At 39.9% G+C, this 18633-nt stretch overlaps 1 protein-coding gene across 1 annotated transcript in view; it reads left to right on the forward strand.

Moving 5' to 3' along the window:
• Positions 1–42: 42 nt before the first annotated feature.
• ZSWIM6 (zinc finger SWIM-type containing 6) overlaps positions 43–18633 on the forward strand; it is a 186202-nt gene continuing 167611 nt past the window's right edge. Inside the window, exons 1-2 of the mRNA XM_034655634.1 lie at positions 43–193; positions 236–379. Of these exons, the coding sequence (XP_034511525.1) occupies positions 43–193; positions 236–379 (295 nt within the window). The remainder of the gene's footprint in view (positions 194–235; positions 380–18633) is intronic.

The raw sequence follows: 18633 nt of genomic DNA on the forward strand, positions 1-18633 counted from the left end.
GCCCGCCGAGGCGCAGGCAGGGCGCAGGCGGCGGCGGGCGGCATGGAGAGCCTGCTGGAGAACCCGGTGCGTGCCGTGCTCTACCTCAAGGAGCTCACGGCCATCGTGCAGAACCAGCAGAGCCTCATCCACACCCAGCGCCAGCGCATCGACGAGCTGGAGCGGCGGCTGGACGAGCTAAGCGCCGAGAACCGCAGCCTGTGGGAGCACCAGCAGGGGGTGGGGAGGGTTGCCGCCGCCGCCGCCGCCGCCGCCGGGGCCGGGGCCCCGTCGGTGGGGGCCGCTGGGGCGGCAGACGGCGGCGACGAGACACGGCTGCCCTTCCGCCGGGGCATCGCGCTGCTGGAGAGCGGCTGCGTCGACAACGTCCTGCAAGTCGGTGAGTCACGGGGCAGCCGTGGAGCCGTCTGTCCGTCCGTCCGTCAGTCCCTCGGGGGGGCGCCCGCCCCCTCTCCTCCGGGCAGCCCCTCAGCCTGCCGTGCGTCCGCACCCCCGCTTGGTGCCCTCACCGCCCTGGACCGTCCTCCGGAGCGGAGCGCCCATTTCCTCTTCGCCCCTCCCCGCCTCCGTCTCCCCGGACGGGCCAGCGCGAGTGGGAAATGGAATCAGCAGGACTCGCCCCGCGGCGGGGTTGCTGGGTTGGGTTGTCGGGTGCCCCCGGCCCGCTCAGCACCCCGCCCTCCTCCCGGGGAGCACGTCCCGGAGCGCTGCTCGCCCTTTTGGGGGGTGGTTGTGGACAAAGGCGCAGGCGGACGGCCGGGCTCTGGCGGAGGGTGTGTGTGGCGGGGCCGTGCGGGGCGGGGGAGGGGGCGCGGGCCGCACAGACAATGCCGGCCGGGGCCGAGCCGGCGGCCCGGCCGCACTCTGCGCTCTCCCTGCCCTCTACCCTTGTCTGCCGCTCGCTCCTCTTTCTTTCTCCTCTCTCCCCCTCCCCGCCCCCTCTTTTGGAGGGGTGGGGACTACATTTTAACGCCGCTCGGCTGCCGCTCCTCTCGGGGCTCCGACGGGCTGGCGGCCGCGGCGCTCTCCGGAGTCGTGGCGTCTGGTCTGGCCCGGGCGAGCTCCGCCGGCGGCCCCGGGATTTAAATGTCTGTTTAATTCCCCGCGCCTCCCCTGCCTAGGAGCAGCGCGGGAGGGAGGGGGCGGCGGGCCGGACCCTTTCTCCACCGAGACCTCTCTCCCCCCGAGGGCGTTCCTGAGTCGATGGGCGCGAGCCCGGGAAGGAGCGGCTGGCGCTTCCCTTTCCTGCCGGGCGCGGCGGTGCCCGGGGCCCCTGCCGCCGGAGTTTGGTTAGCGCTGGGTGGCCGGTGGCCGTGCGCGGGGCGAGCCGCAGGGAGCAGTTACGGGCTTTGCGCTCGCAGCCGGTGGAGGCAGGAGCGCGAGGCGGAGGGGCTCCGCGGCCGCGCAGTGTCCATCCAGGCGCGGCCGCCTGGCAGTCGGGCGCGACCCCGCACTTTGTTCTCATTTTCAGGTTTATTTGTGCCCCTTTCAGTTTTCTGTCACCCTCCGAAAAGGGGGACCCAAACAAAAGAGTCTCTTTATTTCTTTTCAGAGCTTGTAAAGTAGAAGGTATTTGACAAAGACCAGAGAAGGACTTGTGATTTAAAGCTGCACAGCCGTCCTTTCTCTGACAGACCATGAGAGTTTTCTCAAAAACCGAGTTTAAAAGCTTTCCCTGTCTTCGCTCTCTATCTCCAGTGTTTTTTTCTGGCCAGATATCTTTTTCAGCCGTAGGATGGGGATGTTTGGGCTGGACTGAAAAGAACAATGCTATTATGAAACTCCCTTCTCCCCGTATTTTTCTCCTGGTTGCAAACGGCATATTTCTGTCCCCCCTTCCCGTATTGCTGTCTACTTTAAATAGTGTTGTGGTGGTGAGCATGGTACCTAATGAATGGGAGACCTCACTGTCTGTGATTTTTCATCTTTTCATCCTTTCTTTTTATCCTTCTCTTTGGGAGTCGGGTGGGGGTCTGGATAGGGGCCCCAAAAGAGAATGAAGATTTCTTTAATCCTCTCTGGTTAATTTGAATTCTAATGCAATCTGCAAACGTGATTTTCTTCATGGTCATTTATTTCCAGAGGCGGCCCCCAGTGTTGTCTTTTCTACATTCTGTACTTTTTCCTTATTTCTAGAAGGGGTTTAACTTTTGGGGCTCTCCATTCTTCTTCTTTAAAAAAAATCTAATTAGCATTCTTTAAAGTTATACCTCTTTCCCCAACCCCCTCGTCCCCCTTATTTCCTGCTGGGTTGAAATGGATTGAAGTACATCCATGGTTTCTCAGTATAACCAGACTAGAGTTTGGGAATTTTTATGGCTTGGCTGGCAATGTTGAGTGGTTTTTTTTTTTCCCCCTTCTGTGCTTGACTCTGCTTGCAAGCAATGAGGAATGACAGGAGAGCACATAGGGAGGGTTTCTTGGCTGATTACATTTAAGCCAGGAATTCACTGTGAAAATAAAGCCAAGGGGCGATAAATAAAAGATGCAATCTTCTCCCGGAGACAGACACACAGCGTGGGCTTTGCCTGCTTTCATCAGTGAAGAGGCCTGGGTGAGTTGTAAAAGAAAATAGTAACTTTTTGAATAGTCCCCAAAGGGGAAGGAGGCCACTGAATGGAGTTGGCAGTGGTTGATGTGAAGCGGTGTGATGGTTCTTGCATAGTTTGAAGAGTTGACCACCCTTTCGGAAACACTTACATACGTGCTAAGCAAGTGCTGTACAAATTGTGGAAAATATTCTTTTTTCCGCTCTGAGTTTTGCCAGTTTCCTTAACTTCCAAGTTGTATTACTTGTTGTGCCAGTCAGCTTATGAGATGGAAGGCTGTTAAACGCCTGGCAGCTGGCACTGTGAGATAGAAAACTTAGGACCAGGATTTTTGTTCTCGATGGAGAATGGAGAGAATGGCTAGATTAACCATCTAATTTAGCTTTAATTGGTGGATTGAATCGCTGTACTAACGCAAGAGGCTTATTTTATAATTTTACAAGCTGAGGTAGAAGTCGTTTTAGCTTTAGAACCTGAAATGAAAAGAACATGATACCACGATAGGACTGTAAGCGATTTTCTGGTATTGCAAAATTACAAGTTTGTTTGTACAGGAAGTATTCACTGACTTTTGTAAAGTTGACTAAATTATAGATGCATTAGGTAAAATCTAGTTTTTGGACTTCATCTTATATTGATGCTGTTGAAGATTATTTAAGAATTGAGGGTGAGAGAATTGGGACTTCCCAGAAATTAAACATACTTGTTCGTTATTTTTCAACTCCTATTTTAAGAAGAAATTTAAAGGAAAAAAATTAAGCCTTTGATGTAGTAGTTGTAAACGGTATTTAATTGGTGCAGAGCTATCCATCAGTTGATTATAGGAGATTTTAGAGTAAGTATGGTTGGCTTATTTTTATTAAATAATGGTACATTAGAAGGGAGCCATCGCTGAGGGTGCTTGTATGTTAATATTATTGACATCATTGAAGTAATAATTTTAGAAGTCACGTAAAAAAATTTCCCCCAAATTTTGCCTGGCAAAGAGCTTTCCTAATATGATCTGGAGCTGAAATTATAAAGACAACTCAAATTAAAAGACAAACAAATTAGATAAAAAAACCTAAAATTTTCTGTAGGACTGAAAACATGGTAAGTTATTAGCTAACTGAGGCAAATATGTGCAGCATGTTGGAGGCTAACAGAGAACTCTGAAAAATTAGTTTAAAAAATAACAAAGAGAAAGATGAGTAAGTTAAAAAATGGGCAACACCTTTCACAAAGAAATGCAGATGATTGATAAATTTGTCTTCAGTTTTACATAAGGAGACACAAGTGAAGGTGACACGCCATGTTCATCTGCCACATTGGTGAAGACAAAAAGGATGGGTAGATAGTACCCAGAATTGGGTGAGGAGATGGGAGAAGATGCTGCCTCTCCAGCTGCTTGCCTCAGTCTTTTTTGTGTCATTTCTAGAAATTTCTCTGACAGTTATATTGATATCAGTGCACAGAGATGTTCTGTACAGTGAGCAGTGCTCATTGTAGTATGATTTGTAATACTGAAAAGCTGGAGTCAGTGGAAATTTCCATCAGAAGGGCAGTGGTTAAGAAGTACCTCAAAGGGGGGGGTGCCTGGGTGGCACAGCGATGAAGCCTCTGCCTTCGGCTCAGGGCGTGATCCCGGTGTTATGGGATCGAGCCCCACATCAGGCTCCTCTGCTATGAGCCTTTCTTCCTCTCCCACTCCCCCTGCTTGTGTTCCCTCTCTCTCTCTCGCTGGCTGTCTCTATCTCTGTCAAATAAATAAATAAAATCTTAAAAAAAAAAAAAAAGTACCTCAAAGGAATTCTATGCAACCATGAAAAAGAGTGAAGGAGAGAAATCTATATAATGACAAAAAAAGGGGACCAGAATATTCATTTAAAAACAAGTCATCTGTTCATACAGTAGGCTGTAATTTCTATTTAAAACAAAAAAGATAGACTTTACTTACAGATGTATAAAAATGTCTGGACGGCTATACAAGCAACCATTGAATAGTGGATATCTGTAGAGAAGGGCAGTCAAATGGATGGGCAAAGTTTTGGAAGTAACTTTACTTTTCATATTACGATTATGTTACGGTCAGATTTTTCTTCAAAGTAGAAAAAGAAGCATCTATTTTTGTAATAAAATTTTAGAAAAATTACTCTTGTGTTTTTTAATTAGTTTATATTTTTGGTTTTGGGGTACATGTGTTCCCTTTCTGAAGATTAGTATGCATTCAGTTTTGTTTTGAAACAGACACGTTTCCTTATTTGTGACTAATCATTTTAAAAGCAAAAAGCGTTTAAACAAAACTGGGGTCTTGTGTTTGGTATGGGCAGGAAGGAGATAAGTTTTAAAAGGAGTTGCGCTTTTTTTTGGTTTGTTTTGTTTTGGTGGAAACTTTTAGGAGAAAAGAATATTGTCCAGAACTCTATTAACGCTTTGGTAAACACATTATATGATCTTTTCAGATTCATAACTTAAAATTTCTTGTTTTAGTGGGTGGCAAGGCAGTAAAGGGGAATCTTTTTTAGAATTAAGATGGATAAAATTTTTAATCACTTAATTTATTTAAGGCGAACTTGTTGGTATTTCTTTGAGTGTTTTGATTTTCTTTATAGACCAGAGATTGTTATGTAAAGATGTGATTCTAGATGCACTTTCAGAATTGGGTATTTTGTTTATTGGTGATTGTAATTTCAGTGAAAGCATTTTCTAGAGTAAAGTGATAATATAGAATGGTTTAAAATCAGATCCTGTAAGTTTTCTGCCTTTTGATTAGTGAAGAAGTACACAAAAGGAAACATTCTGAAACTATAGTTGCATATGTATTTTTTATTCTGTGCCAGTTGAAATGTTTGATTTGCTTACAGTTGTTGATTTTTGAAAGTATCTGCATACCTCAGATGTGCTCAGCATTCTTCTGTGGAAAGTTAGAATTTCAATTTTAGGCAAGAAAATCTTGCAATTTGTTGCAAACTTAGTTCTCTGATGGCTAATATTGGTCCAGAGAGGAAATCTAAAGTGTTCAGGAAACAAAATTTTTTGTAGCCAAAAGATTTCAGTAATACTGGAAGGTGAATTGCAGATTTCAATTAAGGAAACATCTTTACTCTTGCTTCAGTCTTTAATTTCTTGCCCTATAGTTGTATTCTGATTATACCTTTGCGTTGAAGAGGAAAAGGCCATCCCCATTATTTTAAACTGTACGGTTGAATTTCATCCTTGATGCTTTTTCTTTTAGAAGGATCAGGATGCCTTAATAGAAGAATTATTGCAATTAATTGAACAACTCAAGTCATTATTGTCTTAAGTATGTCTTAGCCGATTTTTAAGATGTTTATCCTGGACCTCTTTTGTTTTTACAATGGGTAATCAATTGCCATCAATTCTAACTCTGAATGTTTAATTTGGAAAGACAGAAACCAGTTTATCTTTTCTGGTCACACTCATATTAAAGGCTTAGTTAATAATGTTTGATTTCAGCTGGTAACGTGTTCAGTGAACAGGATGGCTGTGGAGGAATACTGATGTTGTGTTTTAAGAAAGCTGACCCTTTTAAAAACTGCATGATTGGATCTGTAGTAATTCCACATGCTTACATGCTCTATATTTTTATCTTAGAAAACCAGTTTTCTTCAATAATTCAAAATGAATTTGGTACCTTTAAGAAGCTTAGTTATATATACATAAGATAAAACGAACTCTTGTGGTGTTACAAATTTTTATAGGGACAGTCATTAAACTTGAACTGCTGTTGACCTCCAGCTGTTACATTTAAGAGGACAAATATCCAAAAAAGAAAGATTATTATAGGTAAGTTATAAACATCTTAGAAACAACGCAGATTTTAGGCAACTATTTTTAAAGTGTTAATAAACTACATGGAACCCACAAAACCATTTTTAGTTATCTTTCAAATTACTGTGATATATCAAGAACAGTGCTTTCTCACAATCAGAAAGCCTAATTTAATTTTCTTGGTTTATTAATTTTTTGACATACGTAAATGTTTGGGGATTACTGTAAATTAGAAAACATAAACTGTTTCCTTCTTGAAATGGATGGAAAGATTCTCCATCTCCTTTTGAGAATCAGTACCACGTGGTAATTTGGCAAAAAATATTACATAGCCTTGCCCCATGGAAATAGACTCTAGTTTCTCAGTCCTAGCCCGAGTCTCAAAAATAAAGTATGTTGGTTAGATTTGTTCTAAAAACCTGAGTATCTTTCCAGTTTTTGCCTTCAGTGCCCTGTGTTTTGCTAAGAATACGCTTTGCACATGGTTTTCAGTTCTTTAAAAATAGGATGCTTCCTTTATTTTTCTCATTTAGAAAAGGTAGCTAAAGCAAGCTTTAGAGAGAATGCAGGTCAAAATTTGGTTTTCATTTGAAATTTAAAGATTGACTTTCAGCAAATAATAAGTGAACTGTGTTGCTAAGGATATGCTAAGTGTTCTATATTTGTGCGATTCCTAAGTGATAATTAGTTTGGTGTCAGTTAATATGTATTGTATATATTTACATGTATTTATTTATGTATTTGTAACTAATTTGATGTTCACAAGTGAGCACAAAAGGAGATGAACCCAGGTGTCATTTGAGTATCATTACCCAAAGCATATTCCAGTGACCCTTGTGTACAGATGCAGTGTGCTGTTTCTTCTTAAAATATGCTACCAGATGAGAAGCTGTTTTTACAGAATGTTTTCTGATGATAGTGGTTATCTACTTGTTAGAGCCGAGGCCCAGACATGTTGAGTAATTTGTCCAGGGAGGGATAGTAAATTGCAAAGTTAAACCTTGAATTTCTGTTTTTCCATGATTCAGGCTGCCTCTTACTTTGCTGGGATTGTTTGGTAAGTTTTACAAAACTCCAGAACTCAGGACAAACATACACCCCCCCCTTTTTTTTAAGTTTTTTTTATCTGGAAGTTATCTCCATACCCATTGTGGGACTTGAACCCACAACCCGACATTAAGAGTTGCCTGCTCCACTGACTGAAGCAGCAAGGTGCCCCAGCACAAACATTATTATTATTATTTTTTAAAAGATTTTATTTTTAAGCAATCTCTGTACCCAATGTAGGGCTCGAACCCACAACCCTGAGATCAGTAGCTGTGCATGGTCCACTGACTGAGCTAGCCATGCGCCCCAGGACAGGCATATTCTTGAATGTAGAATGACTAGAGAGATTATTTAGCTAACATTTTATCGAATGTTATAAAGTATTTTACAGCTTTTTAGTAGCAGGCCAAAATCTAGTGGCTTCAGTTAAGCAGTGATTCTAGCATGCTAAATACGTGGTATGTGAAATATTTGTAGATATTTGGAAATTGTAGAGGTTCTAAGATGAGATGAAAGTTTTGAAAAAGTTAGTCACGAGTGTTAACTGTATGAAACTGTCTTACAGCCATGTGAACGCAGATGAATGTACTCCTACACTTGTACATCTATGTAGTAAAGAGATGCTAATGCGGAACAACAGAAGTTAATACCCAGTAAGAAATTTGGTTGCTCTGAATTTAGTATATTTATGAAAACCAGTTGTGTCTATGTTTGACCTGTTTTTGTAAGTTTTTCAATGTTTTTGTCAGTGTACCCTACCCTTATGCCAGTAGATGGTATTTACGTAGCCGCTAGATGTATATAGGGTTTTTCATGTAATTGATATGATCTCAAAACTTTGGTAATCTCTCCAACTCTGAAAGACCTCTTGTATGATTGGGGGCTTTTCTTGCCTGAGCTGAGCATGATTTACAGTGAGCCTCTGTAACACTAGTGTTGCAATATCTACTAATACTAATAGTAAGTATAAGAGTAGTTAACACTTTTATAGCCTTAACCTTATGTCGGGTACTGCTCCAAGCACTTTATATTTCTTCACAGTTCTGTGAGGTAGGTACTTTTATCATCTTCATTTTACAGATGGGGAAACCAAAGCATAGGAGAAAAGTGAAAGTGGCTTTTGCCTAGTCACACAGGCTGGTACATGGGCAGTATCCATGATGTGTCATCATTAACTACTCCAGAAGGTTCATCTTCACATTTATAGTCTTTCTGCTTTCTAGAGTGATTTTCATAGTATCCAGAATTTTAAATTGTGATCACAGCTATAATTTTTAACATATATTTAAAAATTTGACTTGAAACACTGCATTTCAAAAATTCCTTTTATGAATGAATTTCAGCTTTGGAATATGGTTGTGGGGGTGATTTTGATCATCTTCCATTGGACATTTTTAACTTTTGAAAGAGGAATGACTTTTAGGTTAGATCTAAATGTGATATATATGAAGCAAAGGTAATCTCTCAAGGTGTATTTAAGAAACTATATATTTCATTTTAAGGCCCCTTTTAAGTGTTATGATTAAAAAATCATACTGTTTCTTGTTGCTGGTAAAAAGATTTAATATTTTTTGAGAGAGAGAGTGTATTGGAAAAGATGTTAATTTGAAGGATGCAGTAGGACCTATCAGTACATTTAAACTCTTACTAACCGAATAAGCTGATCAGATAAATTGGAAGCTCATTTAGTGAATTAATGTGCTTAAAATTCAGGTGACTCACTGCCTGCCTGATCCTGCTGTATTTAACAGTCTCTCTGTTTACTTAATGCATTTTTCATTGTTAATTGGTGTCAGATCTTTAATGACGGAAGATATTATATAGAAAATATGCATAGGAAGATAGCATGTAGAGTGTGTCCACAGAAGCAAGATTTAAGCCCCCTCACTTAATTAGATCAGTATAATTTCGAATGCTGTATGTGCCACATCGAACCTGTTAAAATATTTGCTGACAGTGACCAGCATTTTTATAAATGAAGTGTAGATATTTTATAATTCCAGTATAACGGGCAGAGCCTGGAGCCTCTTCTTCTAGTGTCTCATTGATCTTTCTTGGTGAAGGCCTGTGGAAGTTGAAGGCAGCACTGTATTTGGTTACGCTCAACCTTTGTTTCTGCCACTGCTTTGTATTAACTCATTTCTACAGAGAAGATGGTCATGGCTTTTATAAATATTTGTCATAAAATCAACCCCTAAAACTCAAATACCAAAAATTTGTAATCTGATTGGTTTATATGTGATGAGTGAGGACCTTTTTTTATACGTTTGCTCTATTTCTTTAGGACTTTGTTTTTTTAGCACTCTTTATGCTTCTTGAGCACTTAGGATTTTGTACTCCTCGCACAGTCTTTTAGGCCTCCCCTTCCCTGCCAGTCACCTGTGTGATTTTTTTCTTCTACTTCCTGTAGACCACGGTAAAGCTGAGGACTGAAATGACCAATGGCTGCTTTGTGATGATGGTAGAATCAAGTGAGACTTGAGGATAGGAGGTGGAGGAGCCTCTGAACCCAGCCTTCTTCAGCTTTCCACTGTCTTCTTTCTTTCTCTCCTTGCCTCACTGCCCTTCTTTCTCTTCCTTTTTTGAGTGTGGGGGAATGGAGTGGAGGGAGTAGGGAGTAAGAGGGAGAGGGAGTGGTAGGGAAAAGGGAAGAAATCCTGAAGAGGTAGGAAATACTAGCCAAGAGCTTATTCTGTTCCCTTCTTTGCCTGGAGTTGTCTCCTCCCTCCAGCCTCCCTTGATTTAGGGAAATAAAGCTGAGGTCACAAGGACCTATGTGTTCCAGCTGCTGCTTGGCTGCTATTTTTAGCCTAGCCCTGCATCAGGCTGGCACCAGGCCATGATGGCACAGGGCCAGCACGTTGTGGGACTGCTGGCAAATGTCAAAAACCTCTAACTTTTCAGTTATCTGACTAAAGTAATTTTCAGACTAAAGACATATTCTCCACTATGATACTCTACTTACCTCTTCTATTTTGAAATGGGATGTACATGTTTATTTTTAGAAAGGATTGATTTTTGATAGTGGTCATCATATTACTATAACTATGTTAGATGGGAGAAAGATTTAAGAATTGCCTTATCAGGTCACACTTCCATCCTGCTCAGTAATTTTGGTTTTGTGGTGGCACCAAGCAGTGTGAAGTTTGCCAGACTTATTTACTATGCCTTGGGCATCTTTTAAAATTGCCATTGCTGTTGAAGTTGTAGAGTCTGAATTGGTTTATATAATTACAGGTGTCGTCAGACATTTTAAAAAAACACTTGTACTGTTTTTTCTACAGTTGTCAGTGTTCCCTTAGCTAACACGGTTGTGTGTGGTTAGGTTTGGTTAATGCTGTAGGAATATGTCTCTCCCCCCAAAAGCTTACTATTTATTTTTGTAGGGAGCAGGTAGGTATTTGGAATATCAGTATCTGGGTCTAGATTCTGTATATTCTACAGCCAGCATTATGTGGATTTTATTTGCAGAGTGAGTTTTAAACTTTTCGGCTGCACATGTGAATTTCAGTACTTGATTTCTAGATGCGCTCCAAATGAAAAGTGTGTTGTATTTGTTCTTGAATGTTTTTCAGAAAAAGTAAAAAGAATGTTGGCGTGTGAATCTGTATCTTTGGAAGGGACTTCGGTAAGAACATTGTGTATATTCTTTCCACAGTGGTACATAGAAAAGCTGAGAGTTGTGTTAGGGATGATTTTCAGCATACCATGGACTACACTGAATATGGATAGAACCAGGGATGATGGGTATTCACTTATTCAATGACTAGTGGTGTAGTATACTTAGATCTGTTGAATGGCAGGATAACATTTAGTTAGTGCATTGATCTGATGTCCTTCTTAAGGTAGCACAAAATAATTGGCCAAAATAACTAGAAATAGAATCAAATTGATTTTTTTTTCCTTCACTTTGTCTTGAAGGTAGTTACTGGTTGAATTCAGCTGAATTCACTTGTGGAATAAGAAAGTTTAGCTGAGGGATTTAGTGAAAGGTGAATTTCTGGTCTAATAGCTTAGAGAAGGCAGATGTTACAGAGTTTATTTACATTTTTGCATCTTTAAAAAAAATTTTTTTTAAGATTTTATTTATTTGACAAAGAGAGACAGCGAGAGAGGGAACACAAGCAGGGAGAGTGGGAGAGGGAGAAGCAGGCTTCCTGCTGAGCGGGAAGCCTGGTGCAGCCTCGATCCCAGGACCCTGGGATCATGACCTGAGCCGAAGGCAGACTCTTCACGGCTGAGCCACCCAGGCACCCCTACATTTTTGCATCTTAAAACAAGGTGGTTACATTTTGGATAAGAGCAAATTGGGCAGCTTGCTGTTGCTGAGAATATTTTATTTATTTTTTTACTTAGGGTGAAAATAAAAATTTCGTTAGGAAATACAATCAAAATGTCTTGGGTATAGATTATCAAGTACGCTCAGCTCTAACATAGTGTAGTAATTATGCCATTTGGTGTCTTTCTGCAGTTAGTGGATATAGTAGTTATTCCAAAGGTGTCTTGGAAAAATATCCATTGATCTGTCTGTATATGGTTCTTCTAGATGGGTGTTCATCTATATAGACAGATAGATACATAATCTATTGATATAATTTAATATGATTCATAGAACATTGTAATCTACTGGATGTTAGTAGGTAAGTGACTATGTTCTGGACCCTTAATGTAATTTAGATTTTATTTGGGTGAGTCATGTAAATGATGTCACTACCAGGTTGGCCTGATTAAAACCAAAGCCCGAAGGTAGTTTGACTAGTGCTGTTTAGAGTCCTTATAAGCAAAGTGCTCAAATGACGTTCCTTATTGGAACTTGCGAGCAGTTTCCTTGCTGTTTTCATGGATCTCTCTTAGCAACTTACTTAAAAAGCATTTTATCTAAACTGTTTCATAAATAGCAGGAAATTCTAAAGTACTGGATAGTATTGCATTTTTGCTTTTAATAAGGACAATTGCAGTAGGAAAAAAGTTTTCAAAAAACTATTCATTTTAACAATTTATGGCAAAATATGTTTATTTTTAAACAGGTTTTTAAAAAATTTTGTTTTAATAGTTATTTGTTTCATTTATGATTTTTCATGCTCATTTTTAATAATTTACTTTCATAGTTTATAAGTTCTGATGTGTTAGAAAAAAATTGGTGATACAAGAGCCAGTGATTATGAGTTTATTCAAAATTCAGTGTATGTATTAAATCTGAATTTGTCTTAGTAGCTCATAGCTTAGCAGTGGTTTGTTTTTTGGGTTTGGTAAATCGTGAGACTTCTGAGTTCTTGTGCTCTTCTGTGAAGTTTGTGTTTTGACACCTAAGGATATGGTTGTATTTTTTAAAACTGTGTGTGTGTGTGTGTGTGTGTGTGTGTGTGTGTTGGGGTCTTAGGAAGGAGTGGTGATTGTGGTGGGTTAAACATAGAAAAGCACAAAATATTCAAGTAGCCATGTTCAAATATACAATTTTTATTTCAAGAATTTATATTTCTTTGGGTCGAATATTTAATGTTGTTATATAAAAACTTATTTTTTACTTAAAACCTTCTCCCTCCCCTAGTTCTTCCTCTTAAAAATAGTAACAATTCAGAAGGTAATTTGTGAAAGTTCTGTGTCATTATGATAGTTTTAGGGATGTATTGGCTATTGCATCTTTGAAAGGCTAGTTTTAAAAATTTACTTCTTTGGGTTGTTCTTTCTCTCTTTGATCCTTTGTAATTGTGGATCAACTAGTTTTCTCTTTTTTGGTTTGCTTTTTTACTCTTTTAGAATTGAGCTTTGATCCTGACTCTTGCAAGAAGCCTTATTTAGTAAATCTAGAAAATTGTATCATGTAATGACTCTTAAGAAGCCTTACTTAAGAAATCTAGACCTGTCATACTGTTTTTAAAAAAAGATATAGTAAACTGGGTACGTTTAGATAATATGGTTTTCTTCTAACGAAAGTAGGTTGATCTTCTGAAATTCTACAAGGGGTTGTTGTGGAGACTATACTGGTCTATCTGATTCATGACCTTTTCCAAACTTGAGAACACAATTGTGGAGCTGATCCTTAATGTAAATATTGTAGGAAAAGAGAGATGATTTCTTACGAGAAATCAGAAAATCACATCCTTTGTAGGATTGCAGATTTCTAAGCCTTTTTAATAGATGGAGCAATGGTTGGCTATCAGATGACTCCAAATATGAAGTGCTAACAAACAAATGTAAAAATATTCTGCCATTCACAGTTTGAGTCATTTTGAGTTGCCCATTGTTTATTTTTAGTCTTGTTCTTTGGGATGAAAATCTGAGAGTATTTAAATACAAAGTCCGTTTTTGGTGTGAAAGATGTATCTGCTAGATTGAAAAAAAAGGTACTAGCAAATTTTAAATTCAGGAGAGCCAACTATTAATAGTGCCCATGCAGTGTATACATAGTAGATGTCGAAATGTTACTTGCATGAATGAGCTTAGATTACATGCCAGTCTTTGTGGGTGTCTGTATGAAAAAAAAAGCTCCAAATTGTAATTTCTACTTGATTTTCTGAATCTGAGTTGCTATAATTTAATCTATTAAGAGGTATTTTGAATAGGAATATGACTACAAGATAGGTAGATTAGTTTTTAGGACTTGGTTTATTATCATCAGTTTATTTCTGCACAAACAAATAACCTTATGGATGTAAAGTTTCTTTTTCTTATTTGAGGGGACTTTTTCTTTAAGCTTCCTAACTTGTTAACAGCATTGGGCAAAAAGCTGTTATAAAAGCAGTTTATTTATTTGATGATTCCAACCCTAAATAGAAAATAAATTGGGCATTCCTGTGTAGAACAGTACTTTTGAGTTATCCAAGAAAATAACTTTCAATTATAAATGCCTTTGAGGGATTAAGAGATTGCTTTTTCCTTTTATTTGCTATTTCACTTTTTAAAGAAACTGGCAAAAATAAATTTAATTAGTTTTTTTTAACTTTTCTTCCAGATGACTTGCAAAGCACATATAACTTCAAAACATCCCACAAGATCTGACATCTTATGAAAAGACATTGGCTAATTAATAGGAATGGTTTATTAAGCTGGTCTACAAAATGCTGATGACTTTCTCTTGAGGTAGAATGTGCTTTCAGACTCAGTTTTGCCTAAAATGGGATAACCAAACAGTGTTTTGAACAATAATTTGATAATAAAGGTGTAACCCAATGCTTGGTTCATGAGAGAGGGATGGGTTATCTAGATATTGGGTGGCCATGTGTTCCCATTTGTCTAGTCAGTCTTAGTTTATGCCTCATTTCCTGGCATAATTGTCAACAGTCCCCTCTTTCACTCATGTAAGTGTTCCAGTTCAGATTATAAAGTGTGTAGTTACTATAGTCAAATGTGTATTCTTGCTTTTCACAAAGTAGGGGCAATTAGTAAATCATTTTAAAATTATACTCTGTGTTTGCACATGCACACTCCACTGTGTGTGTAGGGAGAGAGGGGAGAAAGGAAGATTGTTTGAGAAGTTGTTGTTTGGGACTGAAAGGGAACTTTTGTCTGATCTCTCATCTTCAGCAACTACTCTACTCAATCTCTTTCAGAGAGGAAATATATGATTTCTGTCTGGGTTCTTATTCACATCAAAAGGAAATAATTAAGAGATTCTCAAACTGTGGGTTTGATGGGTCTCTCCCCCCTGCCACCTGCTCCCTGCCCTCCCCCCTCCTGACCTCCCAGACACCCCTCCCCCCACCAGCGCTTTTTTTTCAACAATTTGAAGGTATGTAAAGTTTCCTATTCTTATTTCATGTCATAGCATTTTACCATGTTTCTATTAACAATCCAATTCTCTTTGTACATTTTCTTACCTTAGATTGATGCTCACAGGTACTGCTCATGTTATGTACTGGCAGTTGGCCACTTCTATGACTGTGTCATTTGCTAATCACATGATCATGAGCTTGGAGAACATGTCTGACCCATCAGGAGACTAGAGTCCTCATTGCTGGCTCTTGTCTTACTACCTGTGTACCCTTAGGCAGATCACCTACTGGCTTTGGGCTTCCTTGATCCCTATAAAATGTGAATAATTACACCTCTGTCACCTCTATCATGAGGCTGTTAAGAGAGCCACATGGGAATGAAAGTACTTGAATTCTAAATAATTACACAGGAGGAAAATACATTGTTATGCAGTGTTCCCCCTTTACCTAATTTTCTCTATTATTTACCTAATTTTCTCCATTATTTTCTTCTAATTTTCTGTATTTCCCCAAAAGCCTGCAATCATCATGTATTGATTTTGTAATCAGATAAGGGAAATATTGTTTCAAAAAATTGTTTCATTACCTTAAAACATTAAGTTTCACCATCTACAGATTAATCTCTATTAATATTTTATTATGATAGTAAATGTTGCCTGATCTAGTGCAGCTAAACATTATATATATTATTGAACAAAGTATGCCATGGCCTTGATGTCTTAATGCTTCCCTTGTTTTTGACCCTTGTGATTGATGAATTTTGTCTTTACTTGGAAATCTAGAATTACTCTTCTGAGAGTAGAAAGAGGCATGTATAATATCAATTCAGTGATATTCATGAATGGAATGGACAGTTTATGGATTAGCCGGGTGACTTGGGGTTTAGTTTCTAGGCTTCCATGAATATTTACTTACCATGGGCAAGCAGAGAATGGAAGAAGTTACAAAGCACTCAGTTTCAGATACAGTTCTGAATTTCTCAGGTGAAACGTCTGTATGCTGAGATCTACCTTCCCTTCTTTTGGCAACTTGAATCAATAAAAAGAGTTGATTAACCTTTTTCTTCTCATTTAAATGTGTACAGATAAAGTGTTGAGAAAAATAGTTTCAAGTGAAAATTTAAGAGCTTACGATCATCTGACGTTTTGGATGGCTTTTTTCCCCTCAATTCTATTTTTAGGTGATCTCATAAGTCTTGCCCTTGAAAACTGTGCTGGTGTGACCTATCTACCCCACTCTCTTTTTTAGCTATCCAGTGAAAGGCTTGTTAATGGCCTTTCTGCACTTCCGATACGTACCACAGAGGTTTTTTATTTCACAGAATATGCTTTTTTTCTGTGTGTGTATACACATGCGTGAGAGTGGACTTCAAGTATTTGGAAGAGTGTTACAATCAGCCTGCAAACTTTGGACAGGCATGCATCAGCTCTTACAATCTATATTGCAGCCAGAGCGAGGTTGCGCATGTGCTCCTTGTACAGAATTCAGTGGCCTCCCTTTGCTCAGAGGACTTAAAGTTGTTCGTGGGTGTGCAAGGCCTAGCGTGGTCTGGCCTGGATCCTCATCTGCCTCTTGCACATCTTTCTCCCTTGCCCTTCAGTAGCCTCCAAGCTGCCCTGCTAGCCGCCTTGGCACACGTTCTTTTTTTCTGGTTGGAATCCTCTTTCTCCCTGGTTAATGCGTTAATTTTAAGTCATTGTGGCTCAGAGAAATCTGGCAAAGACTTCTTCTCTCCTTTGTGATGGTATACATGGTCTTCCCCATTACATTGTGTGTGTGTGTTTATACGGATGGGTAATGTGTTTTTGTATCCATAGCTCTTAGTACAACCCTTTGCACATAGTTGACTCCCAAAAGTTTGTTGAATGAATGGATGAAGGAAGTAATGTTTTACTTGGAAAATATTTTTCTAACTCTCCAGGAAGAGGCACTGCTTTAACTCAGCGGTACCATCTACCTTCTATCCCCACACCTATGCCACAAGGAATGCGTCAGTTGAAAAACAGCTCGGTCCTATGTTTGGTGGTCACTTTGAGCCGCTCCCACATTCCCCAGATGTACATTTGCATGCGTCTCTGCTTTTAGAGGGACTTTCATAGAAGAGTTTGAGAAGCTCCTGTATCAGGGTCACTCGTGTTGGTATGTGGGTTTATATGACATGGACTGAGAAATTCAACTTGTCATGTATTACCGGGGAAAAACCAAACAGCCAAAGGTTTTGAGTGGATGATAGGGCATGTGGTTAGAGCAGGAGACTCTCTTGCCCGTGTGTGGGTCAGTTCTCGTTTCCTCCTCTTCTCATTTTTCTTTTTTTTTTTTTAAAGATTTTATTTATTTATTTGATAGAGACAGCCAGCGAGAGAGGGAACACAAGCAGGGGGAGTGGGAGAGGAAGAAGCAGGCTCATAGTGGAGGAGCCTGATGTGGGGCTCGATCCCACAACACTGGGACCACGCCCTGAGCCGAAGGCAGACACTTAACCGCTGTGCCACCCAGGCGCCCCTCTTCTCATTTTTCTTGAATGGGCAGCTGTATTACATCTTGGTGAGCAGGGACAGAGCTCGTGTGCAGGGTCACTGCAGGCCACATAGCAGGCCTGCGTGCAGCATTTTTTCCTGTTTATTACTCTGTATTCTTGCCTGTCCTTGAGCCTTTGTTTTTCAGTCTTTTTTTTGGTCATGTTAACCTTTGATTCTTCATGTTAGATCAACTTAAAAGTAGCAGGCTGGAATGATGCATGTAAAAAATATCAGTTGGGTATCTACCATAAAAATTTATTTCCTGGACAAACTTGAATTCTTCCCAGTAGCTTGTTTGGTGGTGGTGGGAAGTCAACTCTAATTTGAAACTTGTGTTCATTTACTGTTCTCTGTAGTTGCAGCTGAAAAACATCTCTACGCTGAGTAGCAGTTTCAGTGTTTTATAAGCATGGTCTCCAGCCCTCATAACAACTTTGAGAAGGTGTTCTTTTCATTCTGGTCCTGAGGAAACTGAGGCATAAGATGCTAAGTCACATGTCCAGGAGTGCTCAGCCAGTCTGTGCCAGACCTGGACACTCAGGCCTCCTACTTCTCAAATGGGATCTTTTCACTGTACCACCTTCTTTTCTGGTGTTGCTCAAAGCAGCTTGTCTTTCTGTACATGAAAGAAACCATGCAGAGACCTTCTTGATCTGTGACACCATTCAGAAATCAGTTTCCTGATCTTTGGTGGTCCATGATTTCTGGAATGTGCTGCATTTTATTTTTCAGGTTTTGATAGTAGTAATGGAAATATGACCCATAGTATCTTCTTGATTCTTGGAGCTGATGCTAAGTTGGATATGACTTTTTTCTTGGCTGAGCTTTTTAAAGAAGAGTTTCATTCACAGCATTTGATGACATTAATAGTTTGGCTTGAAACAATTACCATTTTCTCTTTTATCAGTTCCTTGATTTTAGTGGGAGACTTGGGGGCAATGTATGTAGGAGAAACTTCAAAGAGGAGATAAGTGTAACTGAAACTATGTGAAGCTTCTGAGGTGTACACGCACTGTTACTGGAGGGCAGCTCTGG

Source organism: Ailuropoda melanoleuca, chromosome 3 (genome assembly GCF_002007445.2).
Source record: "Ailuropoda melanoleuca isolate Jingjing chromosome 3, ASM200744v2, whole genome shotgun sequence".
Taxonomy (NCBI): Eukaryota; Metazoa; Chordata; class Mammalia; order Carnivora; family Ursidae; genus Ailuropoda; species Ailuropoda melanoleuca.